The following is a 22,527-nucleotide window of genomic DNA, read 5'->3' as shown; positions in this document are numbered from 1 at the left end:
CACCATCATCAGTACCAGCACTGAGCAGCTATCCTGGGGTGCCATTCCAGTCATCGGCTCCAGACCCTTCAGCATCAGCCTCTTCAGCACCAATGCAAGTTTCTGCACCGTTACAGGTACTGGCATCAACCCTGTGGGTCATGCCGGTGCCGCCATCGCTGATGATGTCGGCCTCTTCGGGATTCGTCTCGCAACCAATTCTGACTTTGGCACCGCAGCCATGTCCGGGTCGGCACTGGCACCGGGACCTGTCCTCCCGGTGCCACTACAGGCACCGCTAACAGCACCGGCACCCCCGGTGCCGGCACGCTCTCATCGCGCACACACGGGCCAACCCGAGTCTATGGCCAGGTTTGTCCCCCCTTGGGTGGCGGGACATTCGTCATCTGCGCCTCCCTGGCCTGAGTCTGACTACTCGTCGAATTCTGATGCGGCGTCGTTCAGGTCGGAGTCCTCGGGAGCTTCCTCAACTCATAGATCCCGTTCCCGCCACCGGCATGATCATTCGCGGGTGTAGCAGACTTGGCCGCCTCAACTGCAATGGCCTTTCTGGACGCTGTGGGCTTACCACCAGAGGCAGGGGCCTGTGCCGTCCTCTGTGGTGTCCGGTGTCTTGGGGCACCATGCGCAACCGTCGGCGTCGCTGTCACGACCTCCTCCTTCTCCCCAGGGGTCGGTTGCTACAGATGCCGCTGCTGAGCCACAGGCCTCGGTGCCGGAGCCGCTTCCGCAAACAGTGCTGCCTGCCCAGCCGGCTCTTCAACCGGATCCTATGCTGGATCCGGTACCTGTCCAGGAGTTGTCATCATCGTCTCATGATGAAGCCTTGGCGGATCCCGCACCGGCGCTGCCTACGATGGATGCTTGAGCGCATCAGTATCTGCTTAGGCGTCTGGCCTCCAATCTGGGTGTCCCAGTGGAGCCAGTAGTGGAGGACACGGATCCCATGATTGACATCCTCTCGGATGATGTACCCACCCGCTTGGCTTTGCCACTTAATAAAACCGTGGCCAAGATTACTAATGCCCTGTTGCAGACCCCGGCGACCCTGACCCCGGCTAGTTTTTCTAGCAGTATCTGGTCAGGCTGCACATGCGTGGCAGGCAGTGTGTGCTGTTTGTGCCTTTGCAATTCACGCGCACAGCCTGCCTTGCCTCAGTTTCTTCGCGTATGCCCAATTGGCCCAGGTATAGTCTGAAGAGGAAAGGAAGGGTGGGTCATGGAGCACCCACTGTTGTTACTGGAAAAGGTGAGCAACTTCCTTTTCCTCTTTGAGTGACGTCTCTGGGGAGCTCCACTGTTGGTGATTACATAGTGGCATTTGGATAGATGGTAGTTGAGCTTTGGATTTAATGTTTATAAGCAGTGGAGAATACTGCATTAGCAAATGAAGGGTCCATCTCCATTTGCGTCAACATCACATAATGTCTCAGAGTGGTTTGATGACCATATGGCTGCACAACAGATGTCCTGACGTGACACCCCCTTAAGAAAGGCTGCTGATGTAGAGAGACTGCTTGTGTGGAATGCACACTGGGTGGCATAGGGAGTACTTTATTTTGTAGGGGCAAGCAGTGGACAATGCATGATACTATAATTCTGGAAATCCGCTGAGATGAAAGTGGCGTTCCTTAAGAACGATCAGCAATTGAAACGAACAATGTCTGATTTACAGAAGGTCCGCATCCAATCAATATAGAAAGAAAACGCTCTCCGAATGTCCAAGGTACATAGAATAGCATCATCTCATGACGCATGAAGCTTGGATAAAATGTGGGGAGAACAACAGGTTCATTGTTGGTAAGGGTCTAGCTGACTTCAAACGTGCCTTCTTGGTGCTGAAGTTTTGGTAGGCACCTATGGTATGGGTGGTCCTGAGGGTTTGTCTGGTTTCTGGACTTTGCCTCCAATTGGACCAAAGACAGCCAATGCCAGGGTCTGCATGTGCCATGATTTTGGTTCCACAATTGATGCGGCACGGGAGCACCTGGTGCCAGATATGCCCCGTTTATCTTCTGTACTGATTCTGGGAGGTAGGGAACAGACTGCAGAGACCTCTCTCTTCATGAGCAGCTTTGATTAAGGCGAGTTTGCCAGTCTCTTTTGTGAACTAGCAGACTCAGACTGACTGCTACCATATTAGGGTCTTGGAGGTCCAGAGCCTTATCGAAGGGCAACATGCAGAGATGCTCCCTGTCCCTGCATGCTCTGGCCATGAGGTTATAGCAGTGGATGCATTTCCGGGGAACATGTGTCTCTCCCAGGCATCAAATGCAGGAAGAATGGCCGTCCAAGGCCAGCATAGGGTTGTGACATTTGTCGCATTTCTTACATACAGGGAAACCTGGCCTTATGTCCAACAGGCTCACTGCTCCTTTTACTCTGAGGCAGCTTTGTTTGTTCTTCCTTATCTCCTGTTTGTCTGTTTTCTTTCTTCTTGTATTTTTTTAAAAATGGGGACAAAGCATCCAGGAGGGTCACACCAGAGACCTATCCTCTGAGTGTTGTTTATCAATAGAGTTCGTTTAAACTATGTAGATGAAGAAAACAAGTCTTCCCCCTCCCACCCCCCCATCAACAGATAGCTGAGGAGAAGGAGAAAGATCAAGCTCTGTCTGCGACCGAGGGCAGTAACGAAGAAACTGAGGGGAGTTGGGCCACGCACGTGAATTGCAAAGGTCTGAATGGCACGCGTTGCCTGCCAACCAGATACTGCTAGAAATATTTCAATCTGCGGCACCAGGATGACCCAACACCAACAGTGGAGCACCCATGGGGACATCACTAGAAGATCTTAGAGAACCTGAACTACCCAAAGACTACCACCATCTGATAGCTCTGAAAGATATCTAGCTGTTGTGTTTAATTTTGGACCAGTACATTCAAATAAATGGATGACATGCTAGTTAATTTTAAAACCTACATAAAAAATAACCATGCAAAATTCTCCCTCCGATCCATACTGCAGCTCTAAACTCCTATATTTTGCTCGCCTACACAGCGGTTTGCGCATGTGTAGAAATCAAAATATAGGAGAGACTAGCTGTGTGGATACGAGAAGAGAATTTCACTTCTGAAGACATTATAATTTCTCTTCTTTCAGCCCTTTATCATGACATATATATTGGTATCGCAGTCATATTTTTAGCATTAGACCTATGGTATTAACAAGCAGGATTAAACAACACTGATTAACATTACTGATGAAGAAAACAAACATGTCAACTAATATAAAAAAATTGCATGTAAAAGGGAAAGACAGACTAGTATAGCCTGTTTGTGGTTGTTTTCCAGTTCCAAATGCCTGCATTACTAGCTGGCATGACAGAAATGACTTATAGACTCTAAAAGAAGTTCTATTTATCCTCTTTGTATAAATTATATGAAATGGGGGCTCCCAGAAGGGAACACAAAAGCAAAAATATATAAGGCTCTCGCACGATGGTAATGATGGTGTTGGTGGCTTGGGATATACAAGAGGTCAGACCAGATGATCGGGTGATCTTTTCTGACCTTTAACTCTATGAGCTCAGAAAGACTTCCCATACGTCACAATAAAAAATAAATATATGCTTAATGTTAAATAACTGACCATTCTATTTGTGAAGTATGCTATTAAAAACTCTAGGTATGGGTTTGCTAATCTTTAGTTTTCTTTTTACCATAGACACTTTAGGTAGTTTTGTACAGACTACATACAGAAATGTACATACCAGCACATTGTTCTATTTTTTTTTAAGATAAGATCAAGTATCATTAGAGAAACTATACCCTGTATTTGCAGTTGGAATTGACTAATTGTACAATTTTAAAAGTTAAAAATTTTTTTCTCAGATAATGATGCATACAAATAAAGGGCCACATTTTCAAAAAAAGATCAGCTACTATTTAGATATCTAGGAATATAGTACCTTGGGCATGCCATCACTCTCTCCCATAAGGTAGTCTATCAGCTGATTGGTTAGCGCTTCATCTTTTGCTTGCCCGACCTATTAAATAAAGACAGCGGAAAAATGTCAGCATGTGCCTTAAAGATGGGGGGGGGGAAAGAATTACATTTCTCCATAGAAGACCTTTAAATTTAAATATACTTAGAACATGTATTCATCAGTCTTTCATACTCAAAACACAGTAAAGTAGTGATCTATTTGGTTGATCACCTTTTTTTCCCCCCCGGACATACTGTAGTCCATATTTAAAATCTAACATTATGGCAAGGATGTCAAGCTGCTACCTATTTAACATGTTTGAAAACTGCATCCATTAAATACTAAAAAGATCTACATTTGGAATTCTAGATAGATACATTATTTACATTCCCACATGCTCAGTGAAGAGGGAGAAACAACAACAGGAAACTTGGAAATGGTAGGGGTGCTTAATGACTTCTTTGTTTTGGTTTTCACCAAGAAGTTTGATGATGGGATGCCTGACTGTGAATGCTAGTGGAAATGGGGTAGGTTTAGAAGTTAAAATAAAAAAAGAACAAGTTAAAAATTACTTAGAAAAGTTAGATGTATTCAAGCTACCAGGGCCTGAGGAAATGCATCCTAGAATACTCAAGGAGCTGCTGGGGAGGAGGTATATCTCAGCCTCTAGCTATCATCTTTGATAAATCATGGAAGTCAGGAGAGATTCCAGAAGACTGGAAAAGGGCAAATATAGTGCGCCTCTATAAAAAGGGAAATAAGAACAACCCAGGAAACTACAGACCAGTCAGGGAAGATAATAGAGGAAGTAATTCATCTACAAACATTTGGAAGAAAATAAAGGTAACAAATCATGTCAAACCAATCGGATAGCTTTCTTTAATAGGATGTCAATCCTTGTGGATAAAGGAGAAGTGGTGGATGTGATATACCTAGACTTTAGTAAGGCATTTGACATGGTCTCGCATGACTTTCTTATCAATAAACTAGGGAAATACAACCTAAATGGGACTACTATAAGGTGGGTGCATAAGTGGCTGGATAATCATTCCCAGAGAGTAGTTATTAATGGTTCACAATCATGCTGGAAGGGCATAACAAGTGGGGTTCTTCAGGGGTCTGTTTTGGAACCGGTTCTGTTCAATGTCTTCATCTGCCATTTAATGATATTGTAAAGAGTATGATTATTAAGTTAGCAGATGATACCAAGCTGGGAGGGGTTGCAAGTGCATTGGAGGATAGGATCAAAATTCAAAATGATCTAGACAAACTAGAGCAATGGTCTGAGGTAAATAAGATGAAGTATAATAAGGACAAATGCAAAGTACTCCACTTAGGAAGGAACAATCAGTTTCACACATACAGAATGGGAAGTGATTGTCTAGGAAGGAGTACTGCTGAAAGGGATCTAGGGGTCATAGTGGACCACACATTAAACGTGAGTCAACAGCTGTGTCTACACTGGCATGAATTTCCGGAACTGCTTAAAACGGAATACTATTCCGTTTTCAGTTTTTCCGGAAAAGGAGCGTCTACATTAGCAGGCTGCTTTTCCGGAAAAGCCCTTTTTCCGGAAAAGTGTCTGTGGCCAATGTAGATGCGCTTTTCCGGAAAAGAGCCCCGATCGCCATTTTCGCGATCGGGGCTTTTTTCCGGAAAAGACTACTGGGCTGTCTACACTGGCCCTTTTCCAGAACAGTGTTCCGGAATAAGGACTTATGCCTGAGCGGGAGCAGAATAGTTTTTTCGGAATAGCGGCTGATTTTGTACAGTAGAGCATCGTTGTTTTTCCGGAAATTCAAGGGCCAGTGTAGACAGCTTGCAGCTTATTCCGGAAAAGTGGCTGATTTTCCGGAATAAGTGGCCCAGTGTAGACACAGCCAGGCTAAATCTAGACTATGAAGTTTTTCTGGGATACCCGAGGTATCCCAGAGGTATCCCGGAAAAACTCCTCCACGTCCAGGGAACGAGTCTACTCTTCCGACATTTTTTGTGGAAGAGCAGATGTGGTCTTTCGGATGCCCTGTCTTCCTCGTTCAGGTTTTTCTGAAATTTGGCCCAGTGTAGACATGCCAGATTTTGGAAGAGCCTCTTCTGACAAAACTATTGGAAAAAGTTACACAAATAGTGGAGCACAATTTGCGTACCTTTTGCCGAAAAAAGCAGCAGTCTATACATAGCCTGTGATACTGTTGCAAAAAAGGCAAACATGATCCTGGGATACATTTACAAGAGTGTTGTAAGCAGGGCATGAGAAGTCATTCTTCTGCTCTTCTCTACATTGATTAGACCTCAGTTGGAGTAGTGCCCAAACCTGGACACAATACATCTCAAGAAAGATATGGAGAAATTGGAAAAGGTCCAGAGAAGAGCAATAAGAATGATTAAAGGTCTAGAGAACATGAGCTATGGAGGGAAGACTGAAAGAATTGGGCTTGTTTAGTTTGGAAAAGGGAAGACAGAGAGGACAAAATAGCGATTTTCAAGTACCTAAAAGGATGTTACAAGAATGAGGGAGAAAAATTATTTTAATTAGCCTCTGATAGGACAAGAAGCAATGGGCTTAAACTGCAGCAAGGGAGGATTAGGTTGGACATTAGGGAAAACTTCCTAACTGTAAGGGTGGTTAAACACTGGAATAAATTGCCTAGGGAGGTTGTGGAATCTCTCTCACTGGAGATATTTAAGAGCAGGTTGGATAGACATCAATCAGGAAGGATCTAGAAGTGCTTGGTCCAGCTGTGAAGGCAGAGGATCAGACTCGATGACCTCTTGAAAATATTATTTGGTATAGCATCAGGAACTTTTTACCTTAGCCCTTGCTTTTACTCTTGCAGCTTCCTCCTTATATCTATAATTTATTCAAACTCTCTGCTAACCACTAGGACAGGGTAGGCAATAATTTTTTATGGAAGCCACTCAAAAATTTGTTAAGTGGTCATGGGTCATAAATTTTCTACTATGTTAATAGAAGGGGTGTGGGGATCTGGGATGATAGTTGTGTACTGAAGGAAGTTCCGGGGTAGGTGACTGGGGTGCAGAGTCTGGGAAGTTTTGGGAACAGGAGAGGATTCTGACCTGGGGGAGGAGTGCAGAAGAGGGAGTAAGGTCTGGGAGGGAGCTTGGATTCAGAAGGGGGTTATGAACTGGAGCAGGAGTGCCGGAGGGATGCAGAGGCTTGGTGTGTAAGAAAAGGTCATGATCTGGGACAGGAAGGTGGGGTGTGGTGGAGTGCTAGATGCAGTCTCTGGCCAAGAGTAGCTTATTGAATGCATCTCTTTCTGGCAGCTCAGTGGGATCCTAAGGCAGACTCTCTGGCTGCTGTGGACCCACACGCTGCTCAAAACAATCAGCTGCTAGGGTCAATGTGTGTATGTCTCCTCTTGGAGGAAGGGGGGCAGTAGGTCTCTGTGTGCTGCCCATGCCTGTAAGTACTGCCACTGCAACTCCCTCCAGCCAAAGGAAGCTGCAAGGATAGTACTGGGGGAGGGGGCAGCACATCCCTAAGGGGCACACATATGTTGGTTCCAGCAGCCAGCTGCTTTGAGCAGCGTGTGGGGCTGCAGCAGGCAGGGAGCCTGAGGATCCAGGTAGGCCAGTGTGAGCCAGATCCAAATGTTTGTTGAGACAGATTTGCCCACTCTGCACTAGAACATCAGTACAGTAAAAATATAGATTACTTGAAAAGAAGGCTGAATATTCAATTTTTTAGGTTTATCAATTTTTCTTACTGTTTCAATTGCCATTTCTATAGCCATGTTATCTTCTGTGCTTGGACTTTTCAGAAAATGTTTTAGTGCCTGAAACAAAAACAGGTATACGAAGATATAATGGGTAAGTGACATGGAGTTTTCTTTAGAAAAATCTTTTTCCTTATTTTTGAAAAATTAGATTTTAATTCATCTTGTTCTGCAAAAACTAGGAAGAAAGGAGAAAGATCCTTTGATTGCATTAAAATGAGGTGATCCCTGAGCACGCTGAGAGCAATTAAGTTATTTCATATGAATGTGAAATTAACAGAGTCACAAATTAGTGAAAATAGCCAATAAAGAGGAGCACACTACGACCACGGGAATATAGTCATCACGCTGATGTCTCATAAAATTACAGAGGAAAAATGCACTCATGAAGTCTTTTTGGAGGCCTTGCTGGAGAAATTACAATCCAGCACATCACCCTTATCTATTTACTTGTTTCCTCCTCACTCCCATGGCCCCCTCAGAGCTGCAGAAGCATATCCAGCATATTCCTGGCACATTTATTTTCAGCCCTGACAGCCAGCAATGACAGGAGAATTTTCTCTATGGGGGCATTACAGAGCACTGCAATCAAGGGTTAATTGGGCACTGGCCTACTGAGAGGAGCAGGTCACCGTCCCCTACCAGTTGGTAATTTGAAAAGAATTGTAATCTTGCTTTTTTCCTCTCAGGACATAAACATACAGCTTAAAATGCAGCAACTGACATAATCAACTTGTAACCAGTCAATAAGAAATATGCTAATTTGCATACTCAAAAATTCTGTGTTTCAGTAAGCTACAGTATTTAATTAATGAATTTTTTTACAATTGAATATTCAAATAAGTCAACTGTAACTAAACTAACTGTTGTTCATATATCACTCAGATATATTATGTCTACAATCCATATGAAGCTTCTACTGATGTCAATAAAAGTTGTGTGCGTGCCTCAATAAAAATATATTGTGCTCACCTTTTCTTTGTTTTCTATTTCATGGGAAAAATAATTTCTTCTACATTTTGTTGGAGGTAGGACCATATTTTTAATTTTGATTGCATCAATGTAAAATAAGAGGAATTAGTAAAGAAGCCTTTTTTCCTGATCTGTAGGAAGTGTAATGATCTGGAATTCAGTGTTTTGCACAACCATTGCCATTTAAATGCTGTTGCTGTTTTACTCTCTGTATACTAACCCGAGCATACTGACCGCACAACAAAAAGAATTTGCCGGCCTGAAAATGTTTTTTTTCTCCTTCAAAGTATAGTGCAATACTCTGATAGTCTTCATTGGTAGTATTCTCAGAACCTGAAACACAGACACTAAGGTGAGCAAAACTTCTCATGAAACAAAGATTTATAGACATGAAAGAGTGCAAACCATCTACTTTCACATTTTTGGCTTTTGGTTTTCAAATAAAACAGGAGCAAGCTGGATTTATAAGTTCTGTTTTGCACATTTTATACCTAATGTGCCACATCTGATCTTAGATAAAGGACTTGTCATGATCATGAGAGATGGCCAGCAGCCTGGGGAATAATGGGTTAACTATACCTAAGCCAGGTAGAGTTGGCCAATAGGAATGTAGGTAGGAATTTCAAACTGGGACAAAGGAATTTTTGGTTTTTCTCTCCTTTGTCCCTAGAGCAGTTTCTCTACAGTTACTGAGGGAGACAGACACTATGTCTCTCTCCAAGAAAAGACTCTTCACTATCTGTAAGTAGGGTATTATTTATATAAATCCATTAGGTTTTATTGTTTTATGGTTTGGGAATGGGAATCTGATGTCTGTGTATTTAAAAATGGGGTTTTCCTCTCCTTTGTAAAACTAAGCTTTGGCACATGGTGGAATCCCTCCATGAGTATATTAATTTGTGACTTTTCCATCTAGTCATTATGCTTGCAACAGGAATATTATGGTGATGATAAAAGTTTTTTTTCTCTTTTCCTTTTATTAACCTGGTATTGGTTAATTTTTGAGTCCTGGTTTTACTTTTGGGGGCTGAGATTTCCCAAGTAGTCCCTCCCTGGTTTCTTTATTACTACTTGGGTTGTGGCAGCGGATTTTTTATCCCCAAAATCTAGGGTTTTAAGATTTTTGGGGGGAAACTTTAAACCAAAGCCTGGAAAGATAAGGTTTTGGGGTACTTTTGCAGGCCCCCACTTCTGCATTTATCGTATCAGAGCGGGGAAAAAGCCTTGACAGGACTAACGACTTACTGAAGCAATTCTTTACCTAATAAACAACTACAGCAATTACATTTAGGAGTAAAATCTAAATTAAAGTCAAATGGCATAACTGTGAACTGGTTTTATGAGTTATTCCATTGCCTCCTAGTACTAATGAGGTAGAAAACTGAATTCTGAGAGTGACCATGGATTAAAGAGATGTGAAATTTCACACAAAAACTGTACGTTATTATTACTCTAGACTTCTATATACCTTTCTTCACAGATAGGCCATACATTCCTAAAGAATTCCCAATAGAAATATGACAATAGAATTCTCACCAATGATGTCAGCATAAATCTCCATCTTATTGTGCTGTTGAGCTAGTGTGAAAGCTTCATTATTACACTTGGACATGACCAGAAACTGGATGGCAGAACCATAGTCACCCAACTGCAGAAAGAATCTAATTGGAATAAATAGATGAAGACTTTTGGTAAATAACAATAAATAAACACCAAATGTTCTCCAAAGAAAACCTCTCTTGTTCAATGATTGTAGCAACTGAGGGACTATTAAATCACTCTTCTGAATCTTCTAGAGTGCTGCTGCACATATGTTATGATCAACTAATTTCTAGTAAGAATTATGGATGAGAAGGCTTTTCTATTTAAAGCTTGCATGTAGTTTTCTAAGGCCGTGTCTACACTACACCCCTCTGTCAGCAGAGGGATGTAAATAAAGCACGTTGAAAGTGCAAATGAAGCGGAGATTTAAATATCCCAGGCTTCATTTGCATAATCATATTCTGGCGCTGTTTCAAACAAGCAATATTTCAAAACTGAAACCGCAGTTTAGACGCAGTTCTGCCGACAGCAGGGTGATTTTTTGACAGATCCTGTACTCCTTGTTTATTGAGGAGTACAGGATCTGTCGAAAAATCATCCCGCTATTGGCAGAACCGTGTCTAAACTGCAGTTTCAGTTTCAAAATGGTGCTTGTTCGAAACAGCGTCAGAATGTGATTATACAAATGAAGCGTCGGATATTTAAATTCCCGCTTCATTTGCACTTTCGAAACGTCTAATTTACATCCCTCTGACGACAGAGGGATGTAATGTAGATGAAGCCAAAAAGACTGCTATCATTTGGGATCAAATTTGGTATGGTTATTGACAGTGTGGAAACCATTTCATATTTAGCTAGAAGCCATTCTGTATAACAAAAGCCATTTCAGTTTCTTGTGTCTGCACGTATATTAGAGGGAGTGAACTGGCCTTCACCGAGGTGGGGAGAGGCCAGAAGAATGCGCTGTTGGAATGTGTTAATGAACTATTTTAAGCTGAAGCCCTTACTCCCTAAAACCTGTTTCTTTCTTTGCTGATAATAATTCCTCTTTGAAGTTCACTTTGATTTCTTGCCCTGACATCAGACTTATTTGGTTAAGGGTATAAAATACTAGGATTGATTGTATTAGCCAGCCTTACTGGACCCAGCTCTGCTGGGACCACGTTTGGCTCACTTTGTTTTATTGATCAATAAAACTGTCTGTTTTGCTGCCTAAAACGAGTGAGGCATTTTCTTCAACAACAGGCAGAAGTGAACTTTGGTGAAACTCAATTAGCCAAAAAAAATTAATCAGAGACATTTAATTACAAAAAGTTTTTCAGAAATCTTTTTCCAATGATATTTTCATATACTCTTTTTTTCCATGTAAAACTTTATATTGGATCTCAGTGAGGACTACGGTTTTTTAAAATATGCTTTAAAATAATGAAGTGAATTTCTCATTGTTTGAGATCATCTGTCCAATTATGTTTCTTACACATTCTTAATAGAGTGAGACGTTTCTGATACGTTCCCATGCAACCATATATTGCTGTTTGAGCTGAATGGATATTTACTGCTTTTGTTGGTTCATGCAGTCATATACAAGAGTGAGAACATTCAAACTTGTGCACTCAGAGTGAAATTCACTCCCCTATACAGAAACCAGAGAATGCAGGCGGAGCATTTAGTGAAGAAATTCACACACATCCCAAACCCAGATCTGCGTGCATGGCTCCAGTAATAGCCACAACCCCAATGCAAGGTTCAGCATTAACTGGTTACAGATGCATGGAAAGGGCAAACAGAAAACCTGTCTGGCTACCCAGCAGACTAACCTTATACAGAACCCTGGAGCTTACATGGTGAAAAGAGACTTACACTGGTCCTCAGCACCATGAGTGAATATCACCCTTGTTTTGCAAATACAGTTTTATTATTTAGCACCAGCTTTGGTCCTACATAAAGCTACAGATGTACTAACATGAGCATTCTTGAGGCTTTTTAAAAAAGTCATCAGCATATGATTAATCCTTTCAGTTATCTCAAGGATTACAAAATGTTGCACTAAATAAAAAACAAGTTTCAGGGTTATGAACTAACCTAGAGATGCTTCTTCTATGCTCGGGGTGCCTATCTCAAATTAAAATACACAATACAAAATACAGTTAAAAGAATATCCCTCCCAGATACCAGGTAATTTGAATAAGAGAACAGAATATAAATAAAGTAAGTAAAAGGACTATGCTTTACATGGCTACAAGATAGAACACACAAATCAAACAAAATAATCTGTGACTAGAATGGACAAAAATTTAAGATTTCTGTAATAAGAAAAATAAACTGAAGACTGGAACATATCAACAAATAAACAGAGGAAGATACCAAAAAAAAAAAAAACCCCAAATAATTCCTAACACTCTTTGCATAAGTGAAACCCCTCTGAGGAGGGACTAGAGGGCTTACTATTAACACCTCATTTTTGAATCACTTCTCGTGTATGAGCACAAAGCACTTTGCAATAAATATAGAAGGAGGCAACAATGACGACAGCATGAGAGGTTATATTAAGAAGATAAGGTTAGTATAGTTAGGTTTGCAAATCTATCTAATGTAACTACATTACTGTATTACCTGGCTACCATCTTGGCTCCATCAAGAGACTGTGTTTCCCTGACAATACTAACAGCTTTTTCAGGATTGTTAAGATGATCCAAATATAGCCGGATTACATTGTCCCACTGTTTGGCATTCTCGTAAGCCACAACTGCTTCCTTGTATCTGCAAAATAATGATGCCCACATTTTACATTCAAGCTTTCTTGGCTCGAAGAATCTTCACAATACTCTATACAAGGAACTCACAATATTTTACACCTAAGAAGTCACCCTGTGAAATTAAGCTGTTTTTAATAATTTTGCTTACAACATGTACTCCCCTTTTAAAGTCTTTTGATAATGACAATAGGAAAACAAAACACTTCATGTAATACCGTCTTTTTATTCCCCTAGAAGATAAACAGTAAGGCTACATCTAGACTACATTCCTTTTTCGAAAGAGGGATGTAAAGTAGGCATGTCGATATTGCAAATGAAGCTGGGATTTGAATTTCCTGCACTTCATTTGCATAATGGCGACTGCCGCTTTTTTTTTTTTAAATGGGGCTTTTTTGAAAAAAAACAAAAACAAAAAAACAAAAAAAAACCCCCACAAACCCTGGCAGTTTAGACAGGGCATTTTCGACAGAAATTCCCTGTTCAAAAGATCCTGTACTTGGACCTTTCATATCTTATAGTTGAGCTCACGATTAGGGAAAATTTGGAGACTCAATTATGACAAATAGTACTACTGTAATTTATTTAAAAAAATGTTTATTTTCCAGACTGTGATGATTAATCATAGATTTTTATAAAAACTCCAGAGTTTTTAGAAGAAAAATAAACTTCAGCATATCATCACTGCTAAACACAGCTACTATACTTAAAAGCTATAATACATTTTTTAAAAAAGCTTTTTAAAGCTTAACCCAAGGATAATAAAATCAGAAATATTTCTTTCCTTGTCAGAAATGCAATCTGTCTAGTTTCAAGACATTTGTCGAATATTTGATTTTTATATTTTTCCATGAATACTGTATTCACTGCATACTTCTTGGTTTATGAACAAAATTGAATATTAACATTTGGTAGCTCTAAATCTTTGGTTATTTGACTCTGAAAATTAAACATACCTGCCATCTGCTTCTTTTGCTTTAGCATACTGCAGGTGGATCTTTGGAGATGATACACAAGGGAGAAGCTCACCAACCTTTGCCCTAGAAAACCAAGATAATAAAGTAACCAAATAATAAACATGACCATTCTTTATTTGATTTCATCAAATAAAGTATAAGCATATTTGTAGAAATATTCAAGTGAAAAAAGGTACTAACAAAATGTGTGCCAAATGAATAGCACAACAACATGATCTTATACTTTAGCAATAATTAAAACAAAAAATAGTATGTACAAGTAGTCATTTAAATGAAAAAGGAAATTAATACGATAATTTGCATTACAAATATTTTCTCTTCTGTTATATAGATGAGAAGCTTTGAAAGCGCTTTAAAGTGTTTACAAAAAGCAAACAGCAGTTAACTCTAAAATTTTGATTTACTTCAACTTGTGTTTCTGAAGATTCAGAGTGTAAATCACACTTGATCTAGTCCACAGGAAAAATCAGTAGACTGTTTAATCAGACTCAGAGGGGTAGCCATGTTTGTTGTTTCTAAAGCTACAGACTTGTAGTCCTGTGTCACGGCACATTAGAGACTAACAAATTTATGAGGTCATGAGCTTTTGTGCTCATGACCTCATAAACTTGTTAGTCTCTCAACGTGCCACAGGACTGCTCATTATTTAATCAGACACATTCAGGACAGTCAACAGACTTCACTGGGGTCTGTGCAAGGCATGACATGGTTCCCATGGTTCCAGGGGAAACGGGTAGAGCAGTGGTTTCCAGCCTTTTTACACCCAAGATCACTTTTTAAATGTCAGGACAAGCCAAGATCTACCCCACCTCTTCCCCAAGACCCCACCCCCTCCATTCTCCTCCTCTCTATCACTAACTGTCCCCAGCCCTTACTATCACTGGGGCCGTGTCCACACTCAGGGGTTCTTTCGAAAAAAGTGCCCTTTTTTCGAAAGAACTTCCCCTGCGTCCAGACTCAAGCCGCGTTCTTTCGAAATTATTTCGAAAGAATGCGGCTTTTCTTTCGATGGCGGTAAACCTCGTTTCACGAGGAAGAACGCCTTCTTTCGAAAGTTCCTCTTTCGAAAGAAGGCGTTCTACAATGTAAAGAGGCCGTCTTCGAAAGAGAGCATCCAGACTCGCTGGATGCTCTCTTTCGAAAAAGCGGATTTCCTCTATCGAAAGATCCGCCTGCTGTCTAGACGCGATCTTTCGAAAGAGGCTCTTTCGAAAGATGCTTTCGAAAGAGGCTCTTTCGAAAGAAGCCTGCAGTCTAGACACAGCCCAAGTTAAGGCAGGAGTTGTGGGCTTTGGGTGGAATGAGGAATTTGGGTGTGGGAAGGGGTGAGAAGTGCAAGCGCTGGGGGAGAATCTGGGTACAGGAGGAGGTGAAGAAGGGGATGCTAGTTCACAGTCGGGGTTCCAGGCTGGAGAGTTGAGGTTAGGTGGGGTGCTGAGCAAGGTGCAGGCTTGTGGGGGTGCAGGAGTTTAAGTGGTATATGAGGAGCTCAGGGAAGGGCGGTTGGGTGTATGATGGGCTCAGGACACAGATTTGCAGTGTGTGGATGGTGTAGGAGTGTTGTGGCAGAAGACTTGGGGATGTGGGGGTGCAGGAATTTGGGGATGTGAAGGGCTCAGGACAAGGGATTCAGGTGTATGATGGGCTCAGGTTTGGGGTCTGTGGGAGTGTTATGATGCTGCAGCCAGATGGGGGCTTGGCCTCAATTGGGGGCTAGTTGGCCAGGCTTCACTTTTAAATAAAATATGTCCAACACAAAACGTTTCAGAATTGTCTTTATTTATGGGAGGGGCAGGGAACCTGTTTTGTGTCAGGTGCCACTAACCCACTGAAAAAAAAATCAGTTGGGACCACACAAGTGAGATGCAAAAAAACCACAACCCCTCAAACCCCCAATCCTCACTGATGTGGCCCCAACTGAGACATCTCACTCCCCTGGCACTCCAGCCCCATGTGGGAGGAGGGTAGATAGGACTGAGGTTCAAAGCCTCAGGCCAGATTAACTCTTCTGGGGTTCCAGGGTTAGTAGAATTTGTGGGCCCCTCTACACTCTGAGATGGGGCCAAAAATGAGGGACCCAGTGAATGGGACAGGGCTGCCAGTGAGTAGGATAGGGATGGGGGAGAAAATCTGGGTGGAAAACAGGGTAAGGAGCAAGCTGGGGTAGATGTCTGGCTAGGAAGACGGGGGCAGGAGAAGGGTGCTGATGGGTGTCTGGCCAGAAGGCAGGGTCAGGGTGCTGCTAGGGGTCTGGCCAGGGGGTAGGGTGCTGGTGGGGGCCAGGGCAGGGTGCTGGTGGGGGATGGGGTAGGTGGGAGTCTGGACAGGGGGCAGGAGCGGGGTGCTGGATGGGGCTCTGGCCATGGTGCAGGATGCTAGTAGGGGCCGGTGCAAGGGTGCTGGTGTGGGCTGAGGCAGGTGGGAAACTGGCCAGGGGGGTGCTTGTGTGTGTGTGTGGGGGGGGGGGGGGGGGAGAACAGCTTGGCTGGTACCTGGGGATCCCGCTGTGTGTGCTGCTCCTCTGGTCTGGTGCAAAGCTGGAGACTTCCTTCCCTCTGCTACCTTCCTGTGAGAGGGGGAGAGGGCATCCTGGGCTGTGTGCCAGATCCAGTCTCAGGAAGCAAGCAGGCTGCTCCTCCCCCAAACAGCCAGTGTGCTTCCTGAGAAGTTGGATCTGGTGCGCAGCCGGGGACTTCCTTCCCTCTGCTGCCTTCCTGCGCAGGGTGTGTGTGTCCTGCAGCCCGGGACTTGCCTGCCCTTCAGCCATCAGCGCAGGAAGGCAGGCAGCAGGGGGAAGGAAGTCCCTGGCTGTGCACCAGACCCGACTTTTCAGGAAGCACGCCGGCTGTTTGGTGGAGGGAAGGAGCAGCCTGCATGCTTCCTGAGACTCTGGGTCTGGCGTGCAAGTGCAGGACTTCTCTCCCCAAGCCGCAGGAAGCTGGTGCTAACTCCATTTTCCCAGGAGGTAGTGCCAGCACGGGCTACTTCTTGGTGGTGGTGGGAAAATGCGGGAGGAGGGGGCTGGAATGCCTACGATCGACTGGTTGTGCCTACAAACTCAACCAGTTGGTCACAATCAACAGGTTGGTGACCACAGGGCTAGGGCATTGAGCTAGGCCCTTCAGCGCCACCCAGGACTCTGCTCCTACACTTCAGTTAGTCTATAAGGTGCCACAGGACTCCTCGTCGCTTTTGCAGATTCAGACTAACGCGGCTACCCCTCTGATACCAGGACTCTGGACATTATTTAAAAGGCCTGGGGCTCCAGCTGCTACTGTTGCTGCCGTAACAGCTGGAGCGCTGGATCCTTTTACATTTCTGGGCCCCAGGATAATGAAGATGATTAGAGGAGTCCTATTTCTTTTCAAAGGGCACTACAGTTTGACCAGTTTTTCAAGGAATGTAAAATGGTACTAAATGTGCACTTACCAGTTTTTACAGCGAATATATACTGAAGCAGCCTTGTCGTAATATTGGCCTTTTTCATATAGCTGGGCAGCTTCTGAAAATTGCTTCAATAAAAATTATAAAAATGTTAATTTGGAGACTGTGAATTTATCAAATTATTAATGCTGTCTCTGTTACTAGGGATACCTTCATACTCTCCAGAATGGCTCCACAGTCTCTCTTTAGCAGCCTGCTAGGATGTTTAATGGCTTGATTAACCCCTCTACGAATGTCTCCCATTCGAATGGACATCTGAGCCACTCCAGCTAGACAAGCTTCATCATGTTCCTGGTACTGGTGATGAAAAGTGAAGCGATAACTATATTTTCAGTAGAAAAAGTATTGGTTTTCCTTGCTGGCCACATTTAGGTAACTTTCTAGAGAAGTTCCATCAATTTTTCACACTTCTACTTTTTTAAATAACTCACCAGGCCAGGACAAAGATAGGTTTCAAAAAGAGACAAGGAAACAGAACAGAACACCAGCACAGATGAACAGAAAAAAGGCAGATGGGGAAGTTATTTACTTCTAAGTGGACTTCTCTCAAAGTACTAGCCCAATAAATTCACACATTTGGTTTTTAAATAATAAGAAAGCACTGCTATTTCTCTTGTTCTGAAAAATCTGATTATTCATTTTTTTCTTCTTTACTGATCAGCTCACTACAAAAAAATGAAGAGATCTATATAAGTATTGTATTTCAATATATTATTATTTTGGCCCTGCCCCACTTAATATTGACCATTTGAACAATTTCACAATAATCACGTAACCATAATTTCCATGTACTACGTTAGTTCAGTAGATATTAATAAACTAGGCCTGTCAATCATAGTTAATTCACACAACTAAAAAATTAATCACAATTAAAAACGATTAATCACAATTTTAATTGTGCTGCTAAACAATAGAATACCAATTAAAATGTATCAAATATTGTGAATATTTTTCTCTATTTCCACATATATTCTGTGTTGTAATTATAATCAAAGTGTATATTTTTTTCTTTCAAATATTTGCATTGTAAGAGTTCACCTCATACAAGTAATGTAGTACAATCTCTTTTTTATGAACGTGCAACTTACAAATATTCATTTTTTGTTTTGTTTTGTTACTTGGTCCACTCAGACCAAAGGCCCATCTAGCCCAGTATCCTGTCTTCTGACAGTGGCCAATGTCAGGTACCCCAGAAAGAATACACAGAATAAGTAATCATCAAATGATCCATCCCGTCACCCATTTCAAGCCCTGACAAAATGAGGCTAGGATTACCATCCTTGCCCATACTAACCACTACATTTAAAAGGCAGAGCTGCAGTAGAATTAGCTCCTGGGTCCAGGAGCTGGCCCCACTGCAGCTCTGCAGTTTCCTCCTCTTATTGAGTAGTTGATGGAAATTCCGTTGACTACTTGATTAACTAATTAAACACAACTTAACATCCTTATTTTAAACCTGCTACCCATTAATTTCATTTGGTGACCCCTAGTTCTTATGGGAATAAATAAATAACTTTTTCTTATTTACTTTCTCCATTCCTGTCATGATTTTATAGACTTCTATCATATCTGCCCCCCCCTTAGTCTCTTCTTTTCTAAGCTGAAAAGTCCCAGTCTTTTTACTCTCTCTTCAGATGGCACTCATTCCAAACCCTAATCATTTTTGTTACCCTTTTCTCAACCTTTTCCACCTGGATCAATCGGTCTTCAGCTATCGTTAAGACTGCGCCGATCACAACACGTCCACCATTCTTCTCACACTCTTGCCTTTCTTCTCCACGTTCGTCCAAAATGTTTAACAATGTCATCTTCCCATCTTCTTGGAGGCTGACTGGGTGTCTTTTCTGTTCTTGCAGGTACCACTCAGCAATAATTGCGGTCCACCTATTGTCCTGCCCATTGCAGTGTGGCCTGCCCATCGCATTTTGTTACGTCTGCTTTCCACGATAATATCTTTCACACCGCTGCGTTCTCTGACAATTTAATTTGGAATACAATCCAGAAGGGAAATTCCTAATATAGCACTCTCCATTGCCCTTACAGCTACCAATAGTCACTCCTCTCTCTCTTCATCAGTGCCCACGTTTCTCTGCCGTACAACATGGCTAGCAGCACTGTTGAATTGAAGATATTTGTATGTGTGGTCTTATCGATTTTTTCTTTGAGGACGTCCTTGATGGAACTGAATGTGCACTATCCTGCCTGAATCCTTCACAAGAGTTCTCCATTCAGGTCTTGGAGAATATTAACTTCTTGGCCCAAATATATGTACTATTCCACTTCTTCGATTTCTTCTCCTGTTATCATTATTCGGGCTTTTCGTAAGACGTCTGATCGCATGTATTTCGTTTTGCAGCGGTTCATTTTCACACCGACCTGACTGCTTTTCTTGTCAAGTCTTCATAGCATGCTCTGCAATTGATTGGTGCTTTTGACAATTAATACTATGTCGTCCACGAATCTGAGATGAGATAATCGTTCTCCATTTATGTTGACACCACTCCTCCAATTAATCTTGTTTATAAACATTTCAAGGTATGCAGTGAATAGTTTCGGTGAAATTGTATCTCCTTGCTTCATGCCTTTCTTAATTGGGATACGGAGGAGCGTAATATCTGTCGTACATCCAGTATTCGCTTCCTTCAACAAATTGATGTATTGCGTGTTAATGCCCTGTTCTGTGAGCGCCTTTAATATTGCGTTGAACTTGACGCTATCAAAGGCCTTTTCATAGTCAATGAAAGAAATGCACAGCGGAAGTTAGTATTCCCTCGTTCTTTCTAGGAGCTGGATAAGGGTAAATATATGGTCGATCGTGCTGAAATTTCTTCGAAACCCTGCCTGCTCTCTCGGCTGTTGTTCATCCAAGCTCTGCCTTTGAGATAAGGCGCCCACATCTGTATGCAGTATTCAAAACATGGATGTACCATGGATTTATATAGAGGCAGTAAGATATTCCTGCAATTTAAATGCAATAAGAGCCCAGCTCCTACTATATTTAAACCAAAGAACCTCAGCAGGGGTAGGTCCTGGAACCAGTACAAGACAGGACTGAGCAAGCCTGGCTCAGTCCTGGCTTGCTCCAGGTCCAGGACCTACCCACTGTCACTATGCAGTTAAAATATAATAAGATCTGGGGATGGCATAATTTATAAATTCAACTTTTATGATAGAGATTGTACTACAGTACTTGTATTCAATTAAAAAAACATAAGGAATAGTATTTTTCAATTAAACAGTTCAAATACGTGTAATAAAAATAAAGTGAGCACTATACACTTTATATTTCATGTTGTAATGAAATCAATATATTTGAAAGTGTGGAAAAAACACCCAAAATAGTTAAATAAATGTTACTCTAACAGTGGGATAAACTGTAATTAATTTTTTAAATTGCTTGACAGACCTATAGTAAACTGTTTATTATCAAATATACAATTTTTCCAGGTGTGTACAATGATAAGAAATAGCAATGCATGAAGATTGTTTTTCCAAATGGAAGTGAGAGTTACATTATTTACAAAAGAATACACAACCCTATATTTAAATAAACTGTAAGAGAAGGACTCAGTATATATTGAGAAATTGGAGAAGGTCCAGAGAAAAGCAACAAGAATGACTGAAGGTCTAGAGAACATGACCTATGAAAGAAGACTGAAAGAACTGGGCTTGTGTAGCTTGGAAAAAAGAAGATTGAGGGGGGACATGATAGCAGTTTTCAGGTATCTAAAAGGATGTCACAAGGAAGAGGGAAAAAAAATTGTTCTTCCTGGCCTCTGAGGACAGAACAAGAAGCAATGGGCTTAAACTATAGCAAGGGAGGTTTAGGTTGGACATTAGGAAAAAGCTCCTAAACTGTCAAGGTGGTTAGACATTGCAATAAATTGCCTAGGGAGGTTGTGGAATCCCCATCTCTGGAGATATTTAAGAGTAGGTTGGATAAATGTTTGGATAAATGTCTATCAGGGACGGTCTAAACAGTACTGGTCCTGCCATGAGGGCAGGAGACTGGACTCAATGACCTCTCAAGGTCCCTTCCAGTCCTAGTATTCTATGATTCTATATTATAATTACTTGTATACCAACATTACCTTATTGTCACCTGTGATTCCCTTCTCATAGTGTGCCAAAGCATTTACATAATCACCCCTAAAAAAAAAAAATGTGTAAAAATGGATATTAATAGGAACAACAATTGCAGAGTTAAGTCTGCTTATTTAGCTGAGAAATAAATGGATCTCCTAAAGCAACACACACAGTTAATCCTGTGATCACATTTTTCCAGTATTTAATGCAATTTTTTTTTGCGAGAAGGTTATAAAAAGTGCCATGTAGTCACAAATGCCTCAGTTCCCTCCTTTTTGTGGCCACCTGTAGCTATTGTCTCTAATTACGCAGGCATTTTGATCCAAAACATCTTAATTTCTAAACTGAAATTATAATAAAGTTACTAAGTTTTATGTAGTTTGTGCCACAACATATTTACTTTTCACTTTAACCCTATGGGCCTTGTGAGCCTTTTAATTCCATCTCAGACCTCTGTGGCTTAGGTAAGAAGGGTAGAATTAAGCATGTGTGTTATATCCCTTCATGTTTCAAGAAGAATAAAATAGTGACAATGCACACCTGTCTCTTAGGGAAGCCTCTTTCCACAAGCACTTCTAGTCCTTTTACATCTTGAGCTCAACAGGCAATGGAGGCTGATTTCAGAAAGAAGTGTCCTGTTTTGATACCATTAATGTTGACTAATAATATATTTACTGACAAACAAAATAGAACACTTTTATTCCAAAATAAGGGGGTTCCCAAACAGACTTGTTCCAAAACAACAATAGGTATGAATTAAAAAATTATTTAGCAATTTCAGTGCACATCTGTGCACAAATAAGGCCTGTATCAGGGTTTATGACTGTCATGCCAAAAACATCTATGGGCCCTAAGACGTGAGCCTTTAACACTGGAATTCACTGGTGATGAGGCTGAATTTGATTTTTAAGCAACTCCTTCATATGGTCTCTCTGGAAGCTTGGAAACCTGGTATTGCAGAAGCCCTCTCAGCCACTGTCTTTCCATAAATCTCACTCACTTTACCAGATTAAGCCTGCTTAACGGCTGCTCATTGGTACATACCTGAAGCAGCCATGTTCTCCTATCTTGATTTTACAACCAA

General features: G+C 41.7%; 2 protein-coding genes across 4 annotated transcripts in view; one reads left to right on the top strand and one right to left on the bottom strand.

Annotated features, from left to right (window-relative positions):
* The window catches only part of WDR19 (WD repeat domain 19), a 92,734-nt gene that overhangs the window by 24,262 nt on the left and 45,945 nt on the right, over positions 1–22,527 (bottom strand). For all 3 annotated transcript variants that reach the window (XM_089778209.1, XM_014576749.4, XM_014576748.4), the window contains 9 exons: positions 21,449–21,506; positions 17,508–17,654; positions 17,343–17,425; positions 13,893–13,976; positions 12,797–12,943; positions 10,178–10,302; positions 8,862–8,974; positions 7,661–7,729; positions 3,912–3,989 (listed from right to left, as the gene is read on the bottom strand). In XM_089778209.1, the coding sequence (XP_089634335.1) occupies positions 3,912–3,989; positions 7,661–7,729; positions 8,862–8,974; positions 10,178–10,302; positions 12,797–12,943; positions 13,893–13,976; positions 17,343–17,425; positions 17,508–17,654; positions 21,449–21,506 (904 nt within the window). The remainder of the gene's footprint in view (positions 1–3,911; positions 3,990–7,660; positions 7,730–8,861; positions 8,975–10,177; positions 10,303–12,796; positions 12,944–13,892; positions 13,977–17,342; positions 17,426–17,507; positions 17,655–21,448; positions 21,507–22,527) is intronic.
* Positions 1–22,527, top strand: part of LOC149524505 (uncharacterized) — a 36,317-nt gene that overhangs the window by 7,411 nt on the left and 6,379 nt on the right. The window lies entirely within an intron of this gene.

This window comes from Pelodiscus sinensis, chromosome 4, assembly GCF_052426305.1.
Source record: "Pelodiscus sinensis isolate ZL-2025 chromosome 4, ASM5242630v1, whole genome shotgun sequence".
NCBI lineage: Eukaryota > Metazoa > Chordata > Testudines > Trionychidae > Pelodiscus > Pelodiscus sinensis.
Note: the sequence above shows the minus strand (reverse complement) of the source record. Positions and strands in the feature narration are given on the sequence as shown.